Genomic DNA, 21,660 nt, shown 5'->3' on the forward strand with positions numbered 1-21,660 from the left:
TGGACAGACATATACTAGACATGTGTTTGATTATTATGTTGATCACTTTGTGGTTTTCATGATTCGTGGCATCCTTGTTAGGGCCTATTTGAACAAGGCCCTTAGAAGTTCCAACGCTGCTGCCTTGTTCTAGTGGAGGAGGAGGAATCCAAAACCAAATGGGTGAAATGCAATTGTCCCAGACCCAAAAACCCTAGGCTGCACAAACATCTTCTGCCGCAGGCCCAAAGGCTACCGGACTGGCTGCAGCCCACACGGGCCGAAAACATGAATCCCACCTTCTACAACGAAGCTACTGGAAATGCCGGAGCTTATGAGTGATCTGGTCATCACGGGTAGCAGCAAACAAGCCCCTCTCATTCCAATTTATTCAGACGATGTATAAGCGATTAAATAAACGTCTAGTTTCCAAATCGGTCACTGAATAAGCATAGAAGAACAAACCCTCTCAATGGAATCGAGTGTTCTCCTCATCAGTCCAAAACATGCGGCACAGCCACAGCGCGGCAGCCCTTACTTCAGCTTGTGGATGGTCTCCATGTCCACGGTCTCGTTGAGCGTGCCCTTCTCGACGTGGTCCCACCAGCCCATGAGGAAGTTGTCCACGACCAGCCGGAACCAGGGGGAGAGCTTCACGTCGTCCTCGCCGGCGTCCGCCTTCCGGATGAGCTCCTTCAGCTGCTGGCGGTTCACGTACTTCACATCGGCTACTTCGTCCGGGTTCGGTTGCAGCTTCACGTCCCGGACAATGAACAGCAAGTAATCAACTGGGAACAAGAAGAACGTAACTGGCATTAGCGCTCCACTTTTGCTGGGGATGGATTATATTGTGTCAACTGGATCTTCAAAACATGATTAGAAGGTAACAAGGCTGACCCTTGAATGGTATTCCGATGCAAATAAATGACGGGTGAGGCTGCGATAACCACTTACCCTCATGCTCGCCCCATTTCCCATCAGATGGGGCCTTGTAATGCATCCGACCAAGAGGCGTGAATTGGTCAACTGGGACATCTTCAGCTGAGATGCCCAGCTCATCCAAGAGCTTTCTCTGTGCTGCATTTCTTACTCCTGGAGAGTGAGAAGTGACTAACCATTAGTAAAACAGAACGGTAAAGGGAGGAACTATTTGGTTTCAAAGCTTCCCGTCACGTACCAAGGTAGTTCTCCTGGATAAGCTCAGACTCACGGTACAGAGGATGGCTGCAGCAGGTATTAGTCCAAACTAAAGGAAATGTAACCTTTGTTGCAGATCTTTGCTGAAAGAATAGAAAGATTCTTATCAGAAACAATTTGAATAGTAATATGACAGTGAAGATTTTCGACCCAAAATACACCATGGTAATTTTGCTACCTCTAAAATTGCGGTCCGGCCAATTTACTGCAATACTCAATGTTTTTGTCTCAGGCAACAAGTCAACTAATGTAACATGTACAGTAAGATCTTCGGGGAGTCACAGCAACTAATGCAACTTCAGAGCTAACTGTCATATAAGTCATAACAGAAATAACACCTACAAGTTTTAAATGAACTAATGCAACTCATGCCTATATGAACTAACTGGCAAAGAACATATAAACAATAACATTTTGTCTCCATGGTGACTCAAGACATGAGCTTAACTTCCAGCTGAACATCTTGTGTTACGAGCTGCCAGAGTAACATGGGATTTCAGACAACATGTTGTCTTGTGAGTTCTCATTTTAAACATGGGATAGAACCCAATTACTAGAAACCTTTGCCAGGTTCAATTAATATAGTAAAACAACATGGAAATAGATATCATATAAGTGCAAAATCAATAACTTTTCCAAACCTGAAGTAGAAGCTCATATTTTGAGTTGAAAAGGAACACACTGAAAGCCCTGTGGAGCAGATTCTCAGATTCAATCTTTTCCATCAGATGACCTACATGCCGTACAAATGACGAGTCAAGCAAAAATCCAGTAACCGATTCAAACGACATCAACAAGGCAGATAATTTAACAATACGTGGAGAGCAGAATAGAACTTACAGTTATATTTTGATTCATGGCCAACAACATTGTCCTGTTCATCCACCAAAATGCACCTGTGAAATACCCAAGCCAAACATGGTCGAAAAAATTGTTAGTCATGCAGCGAATGACTTGAATATCTCCAAACAAGCTCATCAATAACTACATCGGAAAGGCTCCGCATAGGAGCTTCAATAAGAACATATCCAGGATTTAAATGACTCAAAATTTATCTCTGATCTACACTCACCTAGACAAAATCTCCACCCTCCAATTAGATTTTTCGACTATAATTGTTTTCCATAGTTAGTACGCACGCATTGTTCTGACAACGAAAGGCGCTCACCATCCATGTCATGATGACTCCGGATCTAGATCCTCACAAGTGAGAGAGCTACAGTGAGCCACTCCAGAGTCATTGATTTCAAGGCCAAACACCTTATCTTCTGCCACAGTACACGTGCAGTAAATACGCTACAGTAAAACGATGCAAATGGAGCTTATTCACTGGTTCTACAGTGATTTGCCACAGTCCTACTGTAGGACTGTAGTGCAAGGCTCGTGTTACTGTGTCAACTGTCAAGTGCTACAGTCTCTGCATTAATCTTAGCACTGCAGAGTATTTGGGTCCAATGACTTCTGGGTTAGGAAATTACAAAAACACTATCCTAGATCAAATTTTGCGCATCTAATATTTAGATGATTCACACAAAGAACTTGCTTTCCTACTTCTCAACAAAACCAAAAGGCCATACACCAACCAGTTAATCTTAAAAAGGGCCGATTGAATCCTGATGCTAAAACAGCTCTGTTGTGTGTTGTCCCTCCCTGTCCTTCAAAAAAAAGGCACTCACCTACCGTCCATAGCCTACAGTGCGCACGCACGGCATGCCCGGGATCGGGCACACTCCTACCCTCACAATACAGTACGGGGCAGCACTTCAAACACGTGAGACGAAAACGCGACGATCTCAAGCCCAGCCAACAACTGACGTAAGAAATCGTAGAGTATATGCTCCAGCCAAGTTAATCACACAAGCACACAGCACGACCACACGAGCTCCACCCCACGAACAAAATCGTCCCCGCGTTCCGATCGCCGCGAGATCCAGCCGAGAACGCGCGTAAACCCCTGGGAAAGAGCCTGCCGAACAAATCTAGATGCGCGTCCCGGAACAGGCAGGAGAGTAGCAGATCGCCAACGAGCCGAACGCGCAGAAACCCGAGGGAGGAAGGGGGGGGGGGCAAGGGCGCTCACTCGTCCTCGAACATGAGCCGCTTCTGGACGGCGTCCATCCCGGCGTCGTCTCCCGCGCCGGCCATGTCTCTCTCGACGTCGGCGGAGAATGCGGCGCCACGCCACGGCGGAGAGTGTGCGGGGGAGAGGGTGGGGGGGGGTGCGGGACAGGCAGGGAGATAAATAACGGGAAGGGATCGGCTGGCGCTGGCGTACGGCGTGGCGGGCCCCACATGTCGGCGGGCGGGCGGCCGCAGATTCCCGTCCGGGTCAGCCACGTGGTCGCTGTTGCTTCCATTTTTCCTCCCCTCCTTTCCTCGCTGTGGCCGGCCGGCATGTGTACCTAGCAAAGGGAAAGTTTTTTTTCCTCCTCTTTCTCTGTCGCTGGCGGGTGGGTCCAGGGCGTGCGTCTTGGTCCGGCTCGTGTTCTTTGGTTCTGTGGGTCAGAGTCACGTGCGGTCTCGTGTTGAATCGGACGAACATAAGTGTATGCATGTCGCGACTCGCGAGAGCATATCAACAAAGGTGTAAATTCTCTTAAAACTATATAGATCTATACTCTTATCAAATATACAAGTTATAGTAAATTTAATCAATATCTATCGTTCACTCAAATTGATCAAATGATCATCGTACACAACTATATTACGTTACTCTTAAAAAATATATTTAATCTCCTATTATTTATCTTTCATATCTAAATATTTAATATTTATCTTTTATACTTTTAAAAATATATTTAATCTTCATTATTTATCTTTCATATCCAGACGTCTAATATTTATCTTTCGTATCTTTATTTATTTTTCATATCTAAACATCTAATATTTATCTTTTATCTATTCACCAGTGGTATTCTCTAGGTGGTGTCGCCTCATGCATTTTGCCTATAGCGTCGTGTTTCTGTAGAGGATGTATTATCTCCCACACTTCACCTACAACACCGACTTTTCTAGAGATGGTGCATCGATGCCCGTATGTCACCTCCACCACCGTCTACTACAAAGATTGTCTCCATCATGTCATATTTATACAAGGTACTATGTGAGAATTATTTTGATTCTCTCACACATTGTCATCATTTTGATTTTTCTTACAACGTTACTACGTACGGCTAACTCTGAACGATATGGTTTCCTCCACCGTTCTGTCTAGGTACTCGTTATTCTTCTCTCACTTAAAATTAGATGATCATATTATAAATTTCGTGAATGCAAATATCTCTTTTGTTATGCTATTTTTTCCTTCTTCATATTGATATATCCTGAATTGATTCACATGTGTGAAATGCATGTGCGGTTGCTAAGTTTTAAAACTCCAAATGGAAATTTTCAGATATAGATGAGGCTGTGTTTTATGTCCATCAGTTCATACATGCATGCACCACTGAACTGTGCAGTGTTACACAACAGAAATTAGTCACTCCTTCGCAAAAAAAGAAGAAGAAGAAATTAGTCACTGAAACCTTGGTTGGATGAACAATTGGTAACCTCGTGGTGCAGGCTATCTTGCAACATCCAGGATTTTTTTTTTTAAAGAAAAGAAAACTCTCCAAATCTTGGTTGATATGGATCCGATCGATCAGAACCTCCTGGCACAAGCGATCGTCCAAGGTCCAGGAATCCTTTTTAAGGGCAAGCAAAATATTACAAAGGGAACGGACTAGTATACAAAGTTTACGCAGCGCGGCCGACTTTTGAAGAGCAAGAACAATGTCGTCCAAGATCCAGGGAAATTTTGAAATTAAAACCAGCCTTCGAGAATCCTCGGCGATAGGGTTGCACAAGAGGACGCGAGTGGATTGAGCTGGATGAGGCTGCACACCACCGCTGCCACGGCGAGCGAGCGAGCGTCAGTTGGAGAGATTTCGGATATGTCGTCGTCGTCCCCGTCGCTTTCGACGCGGGCGCACGGCGGAGCCCAGCCGGGCCGCCGGCCTCCGAACGACCACCCACCAACGCCTCGTCATTATTCGCGGCGCGAGCCGAAGCACATCGCTGTCGGAACATCCGCAGCCATCCGCGGGAGATCGCAACCGAGAGGCTCAGGCCTCAAGTGGGGCACCAGATCGAACTGGACGACAAGCTCCCACGTCTGGCGCAGAGGCCTGCCTTCCTGCGAGCGCGCGAAACGACAGGCAGTCTCCATGGGCTAATTGGTTGCTGTACACGAGGATACTGGTACAGGGATGCGTATAATTTTAAAAGAAAACGTGTTTGATTGTTCGTATATAGTTTCAGTTTGTTTTGTTGGATATAAATGTATGTTCATAATTTAATTCAGAAAGAAAAGTCGATTCACAGTATGACTCAACAAATGTAGTCTTTTATATTTGCTCATACAGGTGGATCCGTTTGCTAGTATCATAATTGATCAATCATAATTTCAACTCTTACATTCGTTTATACAATCTCAGATTCGATCAATTAAATAAAAACTCAATTTAATCTATCTACACATATACAACCAATTAAACACTTCTTTCATCAAATATGACTCTGCCCAACTTATTTCTCATTAATCCACATGTACTAACAAAACCCAGATAACCAATCATACCCCTTGTCACGTTGCCAATGCGTGCAGCATCAGGACTGGGACTCACCGGCCATATTGCTCCAGGAAATGACTGCTCGCGCTGTACCTGTAACGCGACCGCACGGCATCAACAGAACAGAGACGACAACTGCTTGGCGATCCTGCAGACTCACGGCAAGCACACGAGCTTATCTTAACCAGGGCTTCAGCAGCACTCAGCCATCCAGGTACAACTGACGTTCGTAAGAAAAACAGCATGCGTGTTGTGCATCAAGCAGGACAAACGGAATGCAAATCGCATGATCATTTGCTCAAGAACTATAGGCAAGAAAGGGATGCATTAACAGCCTGCCTATGATGCAAACAAGACAAGAGTACAGCCACTTGACGCCGCGCGTGAGAAACTGGCAAAGGGTCAGATATTGTTCTAGACTACCCACACGGTAGGGGTAGAAACGAGCCGGCTCGACTCGAGCTTGCTTTTGGATGAGCTGAGCTAGGCTTAGCTCAGGCTTGTAGCTGGCTCGAGCCGGCTCAATATGGCTCGTGAACCAAGTCTGTTAGAGCTTGGAGCTGGTGCTTTGTCTTCTCTTGCATCAGCTTCACACCTTTACCATGCTTCCGGAGGTGCACCTCGGCACCATCCACCTCCACAGGGGCTACGGCCCCACTATCGATGCTATCGGAGTCGATGCCGACGCCGAGCATGAACACACAACAAACGTGAGCAGCAACTTGCGATGGCGAACATGCGACATGACCATGGTAATGACGGGTGCCTTTTTTCTTAGCAGTGGGGGCGGGGGCAGTGGTGGCGGGGCTGCAGGTGGGATGATGATGGGCAGGCGGGTGGGCGACAGCCGATGAGGGCGATGGCGCATCTGCGGTGGCGAGGAGGAGAAGGAAGCGTCGGCCTGATCTTTTGTAGGATCAAGGATACCGACTAGAGGGGGATGAATATGTGATATTAAAACTAATTGCTAAGCGATCAAGAAAACTTACAGAAACAAACTAAAGATCACTAGAGCAATATGAAAATAACTAGGAGCTATGTTAAGGTTTGCAATCTTAGGGTGTAACAATTTATATTTTAGGAAGATAAATTGCATAAAGTAAATTGCTCAAAAGATGACACATGAAATTTATCCTGTGGTATCAGTGATTTGCCGATCACCCCTAATCCATGTTGAGGTGAGTTCAAGTTTTTAACCGCTTCTCTATCAAGTATCTAATTCTCACACGAGAAAGTGTTCACACTAAGCAACTTGATCGTAAGCCAGAATAGAACAAGAACTACTCAATATCTCGATTCCACTAGAGTAACACTTTGCCTCTCCGTCAAGGTGTGCTCAAAACATCTCACAATCACTGCCGTGACTCTTCCATAATCTTCTTTGAAGGGCTCAACAGCGTAACAACCTCTAAGCCATCTAGAAGGTGGCAAACTCCAAAAATAACAAGCCGATGACGCTTGCTTTAAGAATAACTAGTGCATCAATGCTCAAACTCTTTAAGTTATGCACTAGATGCTCTCACACCCTCAAAAATACAACTACTAAGCTAAGAGAGGGAGAGGAGGAAGGCAAGAGCTCAAATATGTTGTAATGAAGTGCTAGAGAGCTCCCTTGAACCAGCTAAGTGACTATATATCAGACACACTCCAAAATGTGATGGTTTTTGTTGATTTGACACCTCTACGACACTGGTGGTCAGACCGCAGGTCAACTGGCGGTCAAATCACCAGTCGTCTAAGAGGCGGCAAACTTCAAAAGTAACAAGTCGATGACGCTTGCTTGAAGAATCACTAGTGCCTCAATGCTCAAACTCTTCAAAGTTATGCACTAGATGCTCTCATACTTTAAAAGATGCAACCACTAAGTCAAAAGAGGGAGAGAAGGAAGGCAAGAGCTCAAATGTATTGCAGTGAAGTGCTAGAGAGCTCCCTTGAACCAGCCAAGCGACTATATATAGGATACACTCCAAAATGTGACCGTTTCTGTTGATTTGACACCACTACGACATTGGCGGTTAGACCGCAGGTCAACTGGCGGTCAAACCACCAGCCGTTCAACAGCTATAAAGTCATGATGATGACTTCTGACATAGGCTGGCGATCAGATTGCCAACCCTCTCGTTCAGACCATGAGCAGGTAATAGAGTGCCAAAACTCTCTGTTCTCGGATGGTCAGACTGGCCATACCCGGCAGGCATACCGCCATACAGAGCTAAGGGTCATAACCCCTCTGTTCCTTGGTGGTCAGACTGGGACTGAGGTCCGAACATATCTCAAACATGGTTATACATCGGTTAGATCGATAAAGCCCGGGCATTCAACGGTCATACCGGGCATTCCAACGGTCAAACCGCCACAACTCAGAAATGTCTCAAAGGCCGTCTTTCTTTGGTTTCTCTAAAACTAAATTTCCTATTCTATATAAAATGCAAGTTTGAGCAATTGTGACACTATAGATGTCTCAAGTAAACACACATCAACTCCTCTTAATAGTACGACACTTATTCTATCAATCCGGTCAATTTTGTTCTCTAATCTACTTTGACTGGCAAATAAAATACCTTACAATTATACATTTTTCTTGAGCTAGCCATTTTCATATTTTCCACACATGCTTCTTCTAGCTTCGCAACATCTTTGTGACTAACATTTTCATAACTCAAATAAACATATTAGTCCACAAATTTCTTATTGTCATTAATTACCAAAACAAAAATTAGGGACCTAGATGCTTCAATCTCTCTTTTTTGGTAATTGATGATAATAATACTAAGAAGTGATGTGAATGAAGTTTTGAGCCCACTTTTAGCACATTGCATAAAGAAGACTCGGTGATGAGTTTCCATAGCAAGAATTTAAAGAATAGGAAATTAAATGATATAAATGCTATCAAAAACTCACATTAAGGTAAGCTCTTCATACATATGTGTCCATAAGATTAAAGAGAAGATAAATGACATAAATTATAGATTTTAATAAGAAAAATTGGCGGAGTTTACCTTGATTTCTTGGATCGAGGAAAAAGATATGATCAATGAGATTTTCAATACAAATATATCATTCAAAACATTTTCCTCAAGACATTCAATAAAGTTAGAACATATAGATAGAGAAGAATATGGAGATAAGAAAATAAATATAATTCATCATATTAAATAATTAAACATAGTTCATCATATAGTTCTCATGCAACCAAAATAAATAAAGATGCAACATAATTCATCACATTACATGCATGATAGAGGAAAAGATATATTATCTCTCGCACAAGATAAAAAGATAGATTATCTCTTGCACAAGATGAAATAGTATATTATCTCCCGCTCTCCCCCTTTCTTATTTCTTCCAACTCCCCCCCCCCCCCCTTTAGCATCAAGTACCAAAAAGACATAGTCATCATGAGGAGAGGCCCTGGATAGATACTGTAGAAGTGATCAAAGAAGGTGTTGAACTGTTGCTGAAGACTTTACTATCCAAGAGATAAAGTATTAAACATTTCATTCAAACCTTGGTTCTAAACATTCAAAGTTGCAATGTCTTCATGAGCGAGAGCTATGACCTGCTGAGTAGGCTGATAGTAGGTCTGCTGATAGTTCAGCTAAAAAGCATTCAAACTCTACTGAATACCCTGCTAAATAGATGCCATATATAGATCAAAGAAACCAGCTGAAGGTGCCCATTGAGGAGGAACTAGCTCTAGAGCTGGTTAAACCTAAGGAGGAACATAAAGCTGAGGTTCCTCATCCTGACCTTCCTGAGCTGCAGGAATACCCTAACTCTCTTGACCTCTGTAAAGAATATGGGGATTCACTTTGAAAGGCTTATATCCTATATGTTTTATATCACAAGATATTTGGTGGAAATTTAACTTCAAAAGAATAAGAGACATGATATATGGGGCAAAGTATAGAATTAGAGTTATGTTCACTATGATATCATCAATAACTTTCAACATATACTTGATTACATAAATTTTCCTTCTATTCATGACATGATTGATGATATTCCAATAAAGATCCCTAATAGCATCATTGTTTCTACTTTTTAGAGCAAAAGTGACTCTCACTATTTTATTGATGGTTGCAGGTAGCACTTTTAATCTAATCACTGTCCTAAGGGTGACTTTGGAGACAACACCCAAAGGCTCATAAAAAGTGCTCTAAACATCATCTGACAAGCAATCTTCATCATTTATATTAATAAAGCTATAAACCACATCATAAGGGATTCTCATAGCACTTGCAAAATCATTGAAAGAAGCTTCATATTTTCTAGACCTTATCATCCACTCAATTTTTTAAGACTCATGAGAAATCTCAACTCTTGCATAGAATTATCTGATGATAATTGCATTCTAATCACATTTGAAGCTCACAAGCTCATGAAGAGCTCTTGAAAGATATCAGCTAAACCATCCATGTTAGGTTGATTTCTCACATAAACTCAATCAATCACTTTTGTTCATTGATTTTCTTATTCAGAAGATGACCATAGAAAACATATTGTTGAACCATAATATAAAAATTTGGTCGAATAGCATCATTATCTAGAACATACTGATAAATATTTCTAACTCTAGTATATTCAGTTGAAGTCCAAGATTTTCTGCAGGGACCAAGAGATTGGATCTAGCCATAAGAGGAATGCTTGGTATAAATAAACCACTTCTTAATCTTCGACCTCCTAAGTCACTACGAGCACCCCTGATGAGTGCAATAGGATATGGTTATTTATCTATCTCTTGAATCGAAATGGGAGATGGGAGCAGAGAAGGTTTGAAAAATGATCTTAGAGTGTCTAAAATTAGACCAGGAGGGTCTGACTCACGAGTCTCGAGCTTTATTTCCAACCCTATCACATGGCCCGTCTCATAAGATATATTTGGTTGGAGGGATATCCCTAGATGAAAGATGACCATTTAGCTTTTAGATGTGCTTGGTTGAAGGGCAAGCCGGATGAAATGACCATTTAAAGGGTATATTCTTCTCAAATGCTGAATAAGCTCATACGCCAAAAAATATTGAATGAAAACATCCATGTCCTAAATGAGCTTAATCCCTATTGATGTGATATATTCTGAATGGTTAGAGTAAATGCTTTTTTGTTAACATGCTTTAAATAATATTATTTCTTAAATCATTTATCTTATTTGTGATCTGCTTATATCATTGTATTCATTGCAATTAAATCAACAAAATAAGATCTCAAGTTCTATCCTTCTAACCAAATAAGAAATTAAATCGTCATATTCATACCATCAAACAAGAAATTGAATCACCTCATCCAACGTTATCCTCCAACCAAATACACCCTTACATATTTAGTTCATAAAAAAAGATTACATAGCACAAGATCATTCCAATGAAATTTAAATGCCCTACACAAACACATACACAAGTTAAACTAACCAGTTTGAACCATCACAACCATTGGATGCAGAATACCTAAACCACTATCTTGTTAGTAACGGCCAGTTGCTAGTCTACCCATTCGCTCTTCATTTGTTCATAGAGGTTAGAGAAACACAATCTCTCGGCTTTGTTCCATCTCACATACGATACGAGGAATGGCAATAACTGTCTGTAGGACTTTCGTAGAGACAATGATGACATCTTCCCAACCGATATGATATTGTTAGGTTGGCTACAAGCAGTTCAGAGAATAGTTACTACGCCAATGGTCCGTCCCTCCACACCCGAACACGCTCACCGTTGAAATGGATGTACTTCCACTTTTTCAAGTATTTCTCATGGACAAACCTCTCTTTATCTTCCTGGCCAAAAGTCAAAAATGCTCTTCCAATCCTCCTTGTATCCTCATCTGGACGCACCCCTAATTCCTCCTTGTCAGCATATATCTGAAATTGGCAAGGAGAAAAGAGGTAAGGTTTTCAAGGGTCTTTTTATGTTCTGGCAAAAACAAGCTTTCAAGTATCAACTCTGACCAGCAAACTAGATCAATGTTCTGAAAACAGGTCCACTAGACCACATACAATGAAGGGGTTCCCTCCCTGTTCCAATACAGGCTGTATACTAACTAGATGGGCGACAGTATTCATATCGGTTACCACTTTTTAGAACATTGAGCTAGACATGATTTACATCCTTTTCAGCAATAAAGCATAGACTGACTCATAATGATTATCACTGAATTATGCATCTACCAGTCAACAAATACAACTGGCTGGAAACGAACCACATCTTCGACTACAGTTAAGGGGTTAAAGAGTAAAGGTTGCCTAAGCCTACGAGATAAGTGAAAATGAGTCAGATATCACCTCCAAAATTTTGTCTGGACGATGGTGAATGTCATACATCAAGATCATCCGAGAGAACAATCTTTTGGGCACTGAGCGTGTATGAGTATGTATTATAGTATTCCAAACTGACTCCGCCTCATCTACCCTTCCATCCATAAAAAGCGCCAATAGAAGCGTGTCATGTGTTGTCCATGTCAGCACCTGGCCTTTGCTCATCAGCCACTTGGTTACCTATGAAAAGCATTGAACATTGATAGGTGAGTAGGTGACTGGGAAATTTAGCTTGCTATCAGAAGCTGCAATAAGAAAACTCAAAGGAAAAAAAATGTACTCTTGGCATAGCAACTAACAGCTTTTGTCTATAAGAACCATACCTGGATGATTCCTAGCCATTGTCTTCGCCTTTTCAACATCCCCAAAGCTTTTGCTGCTGCTATAATAGGAAATTCAGGCTCAAAAGCACTCCACTTGTCCAATGCACCATAAATAGCTTCCCTTTCATTTTGTAACTTTGAAACCTAAAAGATATGGTTCCACAGACTGATTTGAGAACATGTCAGTTTCTTGATCCCGATAGGATCAGTGTTACAATAATTGACTTTACTAACCGGAGAGTAGCAAAATCTGAATATTATAACAAAGAAACCATTTCTTAAACTTTCATATGTTGAGTGAGAAATTGAAGCGTGATAAAGTGGTGTCATATCTTACGGTATCAACAAGACGGAGAGCCTTCTTCCCCGACCCGGATGTCTCCTTCCTAATCCACAAATGATGCTCTTTCTTTGGTTTCTTTGACACCCTGTGACCATAATAAATGCAAATTAATTTTCTAACTGATGAAGAACAAGTCAGAGAGCACATCATAATCTCAGCAGCAGTTGCTGCAAACTGAATGAAACCAGATGATGCATGCAAGTAACAGACGTCATCAAGAGCGGAAAGGGAGACTTAACCTACTACTTCCATTACATGTGTTAGCATGTCTTAAAGCCACTTTTTTTTTTGGTTGAAAGCCCCTTGGATGGATGAAATCGACACCAGGAAAAAAAAGTTGCAGCATATCTGCCAGGCTACAACATCTAAAATGCAGTAGTATATAAAGATGAAGCAATTTTTCTGGTAGAATTCTTGATGTACAAGACAAACTTTAGGCTGCAGTGCAATTATACTTTGGTCAGTTACAGGAATCCCAGAACCATTGGTAATACTAAGTGTTCAGGTAATGGATCTGTGCCTAAAACCCCATACAGCTACTCTGTATCCTAAACAAAACAACTAAGAACTAACACAGTAATGGCTACATGCATCTTAGGATGCAGAGGCCGGAATAATTTTGCTATTCCGTTATTTAAAAAAAATACTGACACAATAGTAATACCTCGAGGATCTGAAGTGAATGTTGACATTGTATATTCCTATCTCACAACAACTCTCTTTGAATCCACAACAAAGCTGCTTCTGACAATACGGATACAAGAAAACCCGCACAGAGTCACTAAAACCATCTTCAACTACCTCGCATGTAGAATTAATCCCTTGAACTATTCGGGTGCCTTGAACAGGATCACCAAACTTATCCGGCAGAAACCGTGCTTCTACGGAATGCATTTCATCGAAGAAATGGAGCATCGCATTTATACAGCAAGGCGAGGGCAACCAATACAGCTATAAGAAGAAACCTATCCCCACTTACAGCGCTCTGCTGCCTGCAGCGCCTCCGTCGCCACCCTTCCCCCTTCCCCTTCCCCAAGCTCCGTCCGGCGAAGTGGGGGACGGCCGAATCGGATAGCGTTGTGGGGTCGTCAGCCTCTGCATCCTGACGGTTGATGTTGATCCGACGGCCGGGCTGGGGCTGTGGGCCAATGGCGTCTGGAGTCCGGGCCGTTCGGCTCGTCTAGGCCTGGTTGGCACTTAAACTATCCTAACCAATTTCTGTCAGGACTCAAAATTCTTTTACAAAGAGATTTTTTACCTTCTTCAAGATCAACTCCAGCAAGAGCTTTAAATCTGCTGTATCCAGTGCTACAGTACTTTGCGGGAGTACTGTAGCCCTGAAAATCTCTAGCAGAATCGGTATCGAGTGCTACAGTACGCTACAGTGTTGCGGAGGGAGAACATGTGGTTGCGTATTTGCGGAGTTACCGTAGCACCCGTAACACTGCATCAATTACTATAGCAGTACTGTTCGCAGAGGCTGCCAGTGGGTCCGGATAAGAAAACACGGTCGGGGTTACTGTGCAGTACTGTTCACAGAGGCTGACAGCGAGACCGAAGAGAGAAAAAGAGGAGTAGAATGTAGAAAATGGGGTAGCTGCTGGAGATGAAAAAATAAAGGATACTGTAATAGTGTTTTTGAGGATGAAAATTTGAGGTAGCTGCTGGAGATGGCCTAAGGTTTTAAAGATTTTTTTTCACGATTTCTGTTACAAAAGAATTTTTAAGATCATTCTCTTCAGAACAGGATTATATCTCATTTTCCTCCACCAATTCTTTAGAAAAGAAGCTATTAGAGATGAGAGAAAATAAAGTAAATGAGAATAGAGAGGAGAATCGAGAAGGGAATGAAATGAAGAGAATATGGTTGATGATGATGTCAGGGTTGGACCAGATTGAAGTATGGTTGGGCTCGGATTTTTTTACTTTTTATTTATATTTTCAAATTTAGAAATATTAGACATCTGTTTGAAAAAAAATAGTGCGAATAGACACTAAATTTGAAATTTAAAATATAATAATATAAAACGCCATTGGGCTCAGAGGCGAGGTAGGCTTAGATGGCTCGAGTGGACCAGACGGCTCGCCGACGTCGAGCCAGAAGAACGTAGAAGTTTCAGGCCCATTTGGAACAGCAATTCTCAGAGAAATCGAAATGTTTCTCATAAACATTGTAAAGTTCCTGTAAAATACCTGAGTCTGAAAACGAGATCTTGATTTCTTTCAAAAAAGGACCTGATACTTGATAGGGTCCCAAAGAAGCAAACACTTAATAGCGGTTTAACTATATACCGCGCGTGTCTTTGTAAGACTGCCGTGCGGTCACATTAAGTGCGTTTTTCAGTCTGATTAAAGATTATTGGGCCCGATTAAGTGCATTTTTGGGCCTCCGCCTGAAGGATTCGGCTCGTCCTCCTCCTGGCGTCTCACCCCGCCGCCCCTGCCTCGTCGTAGCCCTATCTATCCAGGTTTGAGTCCCAAACTCGATACGGTGCTCATATTTATAAAAGGAAAAATCCATTTTACTTTCTTAAAGTATGCCTAAAGTCCGCTTAACCCCAAAAGTTTGCTATGGTTTACTTAACTCCTCTATTCCTTAAACCAATTTACTATTCACCTTTTGCATATAACCAATCCCGGTTTTGACTGTGTGGATAGCCGGGACGGACACCCCAAAAGGTGAATAGAGGGGGTTAAGTGGACTCTAGCCAAATTTTGAGGTAGTAAAGCGAAAATTTTCCTTTATAAAATAGTTATATATATTTTTTGTCTTCACGTTCTGTTGGTATAAAGATTAACAGTTATATTTTCTTCATCTAAAAGCTTAATATGCTTATTATGCATGCCAAAGCTCAAGTGCCTCGGAGAAGCAACCTCGAATCCTGTCTTTTTATCATGGAACTTCTTTTTATCCTCTGATCCTTTTAATCGATTCTTAGACAAACTGAACTACTTCTTTTGAAAAAGAAACATTGTGCTCAACCTCCTATTGTTTATCATCTTTTTTTTTTTCAGAATACGCGATAGTCCATACGAGGAAAAAAATACACTAGACTGTGCAGTGTTTGTGCCAGGTTATCCTGAAGGGACGGATTCAGTCTCTTCAGGACGAGACAAGAATCAGCACTCCGCGTCGGAATTGCCGGTTTCGTCTGTTACCTTGTCACGACATCACTGAATAATGTCTGTGCAGAAAGAGCGAAACGATAGATGTGCCCTCCACCTGTTTGTTCTTCCTGGATGATGATTCGAGAACCACAGCAGCATCATATTTACCTGCACAAAGTTTGATCTCACAGCAGTAGATCTCTCTATGAGCAAAAGGTAACCGAAAATACTTCTTACCTCTCACGAATGGGGTGCATTAGCAGAATAGATTCACAAAGACAGACACTGCATTCTCAAAGCATGCTCCATGAAATGGAAGGCATCTCAGCAAGTTTGCCCATCAGCAAGAGCATGCTTGGAGAAGTACATCCAAGGTACCAACGACTATGACAGTGGCGAATACATGAAAGCACAGGAAAATTGTAATTATCATACAGCTACAATCTAATGTCAATGTATATCCTGGTCAAATTTAGGCAACACTAAGGGTACATCATCATATACATGTGCAACAAGGGGAATCTTTCCGGAGAGCAGACCAGGGAATTCAGTATATATCTAGGCGATGTTTACTTATGTTCTTCTGAACTTATTGTTAGTGCCATGCAGAAGCAGATATCAACTTTCTGTTCTTCCAACCCAGAAGCATCGCGCCGTCCTTCTCCTCCAATGTGTATTTATCGGAGTAGCGTGCGAGAAGCTTCTTTATCACTGAGTTCACGTATGAGCTCAGGGGGTAAGGCCTGAAGCCAGCCATGGTCAGCCTTGATTTCCACTTGCCCAGGAGCTCGTGCCTCTCCACCCTGTCCTTCCCCTCACAGGCGATTATGTTCACAATGTCCTTGGCGAGGCAGTGCTGCTCCACATTTATCCTCTCTTTGCAGTCCCGTGGCAGGTTTGCATCGATTGATTCAAACATGGCGGAGTAGTAATCCATGGTCTCAGTGAACCTCATCAAGAAAGGCGTCGTGTTGGTGTGTGATTCCTGCTCCACCAATGTAGTCACTTTCGGGGACAGCGCTTTCACCATCCGGAGTAACCCATCCCGTGGGTTGTTAACATCCACACTCTCATCTGGGGTGTGGTGCAGCTGGAGAGTGAAGTTGACAGCAAGTGCTTCACCAGGCCTAATCTCAAGCATTTCTTTTGTAACTTCAGTGGCATAGACAGACAGAGGGGTAAACTCCAGGGGTATCATGAATTCTTCGGACATAGCTTTCAACATTTTCCCTACGATGTCCAGACCTTCACCACGGGCATACTCTGACACCGGATCGTCTATCCCGGTGATCCGCACATGTGGTGGACCCCCAGGACTTGCAGCTAGCGCTTGTATCAGCGTTATCCATTGTGTCCCTTGAGCAATCTGGAAATCAATTATATGGATTTTGTCCTCATTTCTCAATGCCTCTGCAATTGCCCCATTGGCAGCCATATAGCCAAACTTTAAGTACGGACAGATATTGTATAAAATTTTCATGTAGGACAAAAGTTCATTGCTCTCCGGCTCATGGCACTTCAGAGCACGATATATGTTTGTACCTGAGTTTCCATGTCTAGCAACCAAACCCTCAAGAAGGTAAGCACCTAAACGCTGGATTGGTTCCCCAGTAATTGAAACAACTCCGCGAGCTCGATGAACAAGCTTCAGGAATTCCTCTATCCTATCCTCACTTAATGCTTCAGCACACTTGGTTAACAGCTGCTTCACAATGCTCTGTGGATCCTCCCTTAACTCCCTTTGTCGTTTCTCTGGGCGGAATTCATAGCTTGATGTGGGGTATCCAGATGCAAATTGTGTCCGAACAACTCTTGGTGATGGCTGTCTTGATTCATGACTCCATGTCCTTGACCCCTGCCTCATCAGCTGAGCAGGTTTGCTTTCCTCAAACTCGTGCTTGGTGCTAGTGGCTGCATCATCAGCATCAGGTGACATCAGAACAGTCTCTATTTCCCGTAGAGCGTGTTGCATATTATGCCTTGATGTTACATACAACGGATCAGGTCTCACTTGGATGTTCTCCCCAAGGATACCTGCCTGTCTGTATGAGCTGTCTACTTCCAGCGGGGATATTGGTTGGGCTGAAATGGTTTCTGTGGAGCTCTGGTTGTCTGGAGTGTTGCTAAGAGCAGACAAATTATCACACTCAAGCTGGGTTGAAAGAGGAGTGTACGGGGAGTTGCTGTTGCTGAACTCGGACTTCAGCGGACTAGCTGTCCAGGGAGAGTTTGCTAAGTTGTTCTCAGTAGGAATTTTGTAGAAGACGTTAGCACCTTTTAATCTGTACTTTAACAACTGGTGCAAGTCCATAATAAATGAATGAGCATTAGCTGTCCATGACCTGTACATAGCAGAAGAGAGGAAACTATGAATAACGTGATGAGACAGAGCAGACAACTAGAAGAGAACGTTTTGCTTTAGCAGTGCAACTTCAAGAATATAAATCAGAACACGAATAAAAAAAAAGAATAGACAACAGACAACAAACATTGCAAACCAGCAAAACAACAGACAAAAAAGAAAGCATATGCAACTTAACATCCCAGAAACCTCCATACGAGAATCATGAGGGATACATAATATAACAGTAAGCATAGAAATTTATTGTTATCTACTCCTACCTGAAGTGGCCAAGTAAAACCACATTACCAACATGTAAACCACAGGTCTATGTGATTTTGCATGCAAAAAGATTAACAAGATATATTAGGTCTCAAGATCTGAACTAATGCTACGGACATTAGCAAAAAAACAACAGACCTAAATAACAAGTATTAAAAAAATCCTACATGGTTATCATCATAATATAAAAGATAAAGCACAAATGACATGTTTGTCATTACATAATGACCAAGATGTTACGAGAAGATGAATCAATCAAACTAAGAATACATGAATGCTCAAAAAGTATACACAAGTGCATTCATACATGCAGTTCCAAACAGTTACCTACATATCATGTTGCAGCTGTTACTGCATTATCAAATCAAAGTAATATAACATTGCAAGAGTAGTAGATCCGACTTCAAGTACATATTATAGTAACAAGATGGAAATTCGAAAAACGTTAATTGACCATCGTTGCAACCCATTATATATGATCTTAGGAGTTCCCATGTTACTGAAATAGACAACCTATTCCATTAGATCATCTGTGTCATGCGACTCCAAGGGCTAGTCAGCAAGAACTTTGTTTCCAAAATATCCCAATTGCTTTCTAATAATCCCAGACACCCAGTGGCTCCCCTGTTGTGTTCGACCCTCAAATGAAAGCTTCCTTATAAATTAAGTCTGTGTCTTCAGAATGTCGAACTCAAGAAACAGAAAACGAAACTAGACTTTACTAGAGGAACACAAGAGACGAAGGAAGGTATTTGAGTATCAATTTATTGTACTCACAGAAATAAAGAAGTATCAACTATCCTGAAAATCTAGCCTAACAAGTGAGTTTGGAGACCAAACATCACAACATGTCTTACACCTCCTTGAGCACATCCATTGACTGCTCCCAATAATTAAGAAAATCAACCTCAAGCATTCTCTAGTTGGTGGAAGAGGATTGACCCAGACTATTTTTTATTATTGATCGTTCTCTACACCAACTATCAAGACCAACCATAACCAGCCTCTAAGATTCTCTATTTGTTGAATGCAATTGACCTACTTTGTTGTTTGACTACCGGTCTATTGCTCCCTTATGAATTCCGAAGAAAGAACTCCCAACAAGAAGTTTGACAATCAACCGTGTGGAATCAACATCACCTTCATCGTTCAAACAAGAAGCCAATTTGCATAGTCTCTACTCTGTCGGTAAGCAAAGGCCTGGAACTTCTAGGATCCGGGACGCTGTTTGACCATGCTAAAATCATAATTAAAAGGTCCCCTCTCCAAGAAGAACATCGATTTGTTCTTCCCATGGAGTACTTTACTCAGCAAAACCTACTCTCAGATGGATTGTCATCAGGAAAGGTATGTCAACTGACTACTCAGGTCAGACATAGCATTTCCAACCGATTTCCTAATTAAACAAACAAATGGATCCTAAGTTTCAGTTCATACAGGGGAAAGTATATGCTATTCACTACTTGTTACTAATGCGGCAAGCTACTCTATTCTTCCTTAATTGCATAAATTACAGACATGAACGATTCCATTTCCATCAAGTGAATCACACGCCGAGCTTAATATAGCAACAACAACAACAACAAAGCCTTTCAGTCCCAAACGAGTTGGGGTAGGCTAGAGATGAAACCCATAAGATCTTGCAAAAAAATGCATCCAGCACAATTAGTTATACCAACTATGGTAATAAACGAACCGTAAATTAGAACCGATCGACCAACTAAGTAGCGCAAAATTAACACAAAAATGCAACGGTTGCCGCCACTACCGCATACCAGATGCAAGTGCAACTCATCAATCCCTAAATGGAAGTGCTCTCCCGAGGAGAACAGCGAAATGTTCCCAGGACCGACCCCTGAACAGATGGAATCGGCTAAAGGAGACACAAATCTCCAACTAATTCGTCAACTGAGCTCGCCGAATTGAACCCATCCACGGATTGAACCCGTCTGCACTAGAATGCTCACCAGACCCCCACCAGAAACAGCACAAAGATCCCCACCTCCACCCCCCGTGCCGACCAAAACCACCCCCAAAAGCCACCCCAAAACTAAGAATATTTCAGCACCAGCAAAATCAGGAGCAGGCGTACGAGGACGAGAGCTCTCACCTTCCGCGATCCGCACGGCCAGACGACCCGATCCAACTCCACCTCTCTCTCTCTCTCTCTACTTTTCTTCTCCCTCTTCTGCTGGTTCTCGTGTCCTAATGCTCCTCTTGCTCGCGCCCCTTCTTTTCGTGTGCGCGAGAAATTAATGCTCTATCTTCGTGAGAGGAGAAGTCCCAAAGTGCCACGCCTTAAATACCCCGCGCTCGACGGCGACCGTCACCGCTCCTCTCACGCCGTCACGGCCACGTCCTCGCGGTCAGCGCTACCGCGTCGCGACGCCGGGGCCCGCGTCCCCCTGGCGCAGGAGATCAGGAGCCGTATGATCCGTGTCCAACGGCGGATGCAGGGTCCTTGGACCCGACGCGGGTGGTCACGTGCCGTGCGCGCGCGGGGGGTGGGGACACGCGCTCGCGCGTTTGACCTGACGTGGATGGCGCTTGAACCGCCTCGGCCCGTCGGATCGGGATCGGAGGGCTGGGTGGAGTTTCGTGTGGCGGGAGGGTTAGACCGGTCGGGCTAGTGCGTGGGCCGTCCGATCAGGCGCGGGGAGATAGGTGGTGACGAGGGCCCCGTGGGCCTCTGGTGGATCCCGCCACTGGGAAGCCGACAAAAGAGGGTGAGGTGATGGGCCGATAGCTCTGCCTGGGTGTTGTCCATTTCGATAGAATGTGATGCTCTTTCTTCGTCGAGAAATTGAGATCAGCCAACATTTTTCCTCTGTGAATAATTTCACAGTTCCAGGTCCTCCACAAGCAAAATTCAATCGGATTTGGATCACTATGTCATTTTACCGTCTTGCAACAAATTAAGGATGAGTCCTTCACATTAGACTTTTGCGGACGTGCATCATCTTGAGCGTCCAATTTTGTGAATAGGTAGGGTTCTTAAGGGGATTTTTTATTGCGTGGATTGCTCACCCTCTTTTGTTTTATTAGTCCTGTAAAATTTGTTGCTAATTCATCGGGATTCTTCTTCTATTTAATACAACCGGCAGTTCTCCTTCTAATTTTTTTTAAAAAATATTTATCATATGTTGGAAATTTACCTCCAACACTCA

General features: G+C 42.8%; 3 protein-coding genes across 3 annotated transcripts; all 3 read right to left on the reverse strand.

The window, feature by feature from the left end:
* Positions 1 to 336: 336 nt before the first annotated feature.
* On the reverse strand, positions 337 to 3,417 carry LOC133892893 (isopentenyl-diphosphate Delta-isomerase I). The gene is made up of 6 exons (XM_062333882.1): positions 3,257 to 3,417; positions 2,017 to 2,072; positions 1,818 to 1,909; positions 1,157 to 1,259; positions 934 to 1,071; positions 337 to 767 (listed from the first exon to the last, which is right to left on the reverse strand). The coding sequence occupies exons 1-6, from the start codon at positions 3,319 to 3,321 to the stop codon at positions 514 to 516; spliced, it is 708 nt and encodes a 235-aa protein (XP_062189866.1). The 5' UTR covers positions 3,322 to 3,417; the 3' UTR covers positions 337 to 513.
* A 7,650-nt stretch (positions 3,418 to 11,067) lies between these two features.
* LOC133892040 (pentatricopeptide repeat-containing protein At4g18975, chloroplastic-like) lies at positions 11,068 to 14,076 on the reverse strand. Its single transcript, XM_062332778.1, has 5 exons — positions 13,742 to 14,076; positions 12,757 to 12,847; positions 12,420 to 12,563; positions 12,064 to 12,276; positions 11,068 to 11,643 (listed from the first exon to the last, which is right to left on the reverse strand). Exons 1-5 carry the CDS (start codon positions 13,861 to 13,863, stop codon positions 11,455 to 11,457), a joined length of 759 nt encoding a protein of 252 aa, XP_062188762.1. The 5' UTR covers positions 13,864 to 14,076; the 3' UTR covers positions 11,068 to 11,454.
* A 2,194-nt stretch (positions 14,077 to 16,270) lies between these two features.
* On the reverse strand, positions 16,271 to 20,759 carry LOC133892473 (chitin-inducible gibberellin-responsive protein 1). Its single transcript, XM_062333283.1, has 2 exons — positions 20,604 to 20,759; positions 16,271 to 18,212 (listed from the first exon to the last, which is right to left on the reverse strand). Exon 2 carries the CDS (start codon positions 18,179 to 18,181, stop codon positions 16,466 to 16,468), a length of 1,716 nt encoding a protein of 571 aa, XP_062189267.1. The 5' UTR covers positions 18,182 to 18,212; positions 20,604 to 20,759; the 3' UTR covers positions 16,271 to 16,465.
* Between the last annotated feature and the right edge of the window lie 901 nt (positions 20,760 to 21,660).

Source organism: Phragmites australis, chromosome 15 (genome assembly GCF_958298935.1).
Source record: "Phragmites australis chromosome 15, lpPhrAust1.1, whole genome shotgun sequence".
Taxonomy (NCBI): Eukaryota; Viridiplantae; Streptophyta; class Magnoliopsida; order Poales; family Poaceae; genus Phragmites; species Phragmites australis.

Coding starts and splice junctions, on each gene's coding strand:
- LOC133892893 (XM_062333882.1), bottom strand. CDS start 3,321: ATGGCCGGCGCGGGAGACGACGCCGGGATGGACGCCGTCCAGAAGCGG. Junction 2,073..3,256: donor CGGCTCATGTTCGAGGACGA/GTGAGCGCCCTT, acceptor GGTATTTCACAG/GTGCATTTTGGTGGATGAAC. Junction 768..933: donor GAAATGGGGCGAGCATGAGG/GTAAGTGGTTAT, acceptor TCTTGTTCCCAG/TTGATTACTTGCTGTTCATT.
- LOC133892040 (XM_062332778.1), bottom strand. CDS start 13,863: ATGCAGAGGCTGACGACCCCACAACGCTATCCGATTCGGCCGTCCCCC. Junction 12,848..13,741: donor GCTGCAGGCAGCAGAGCGCT/GTAAGTGGGGAT, acceptor TTATGGTCACAG/GGTGTCAAAGAAACCAAAGA. Junction 11,644..12,063: donor GTCCAGACAAAATTTTGGAG/GTGATATCTGAC, acceptor TGCCAATTTCAG/ATATATGCTGACAAGGAGGA.
- LOC133892473 (XM_062333283.1), bottom strand. CDS start 18,181: ATGGACTTGCACCAGTTGTTAAAGTACAGATTAAAAGGTGCTAACGTC.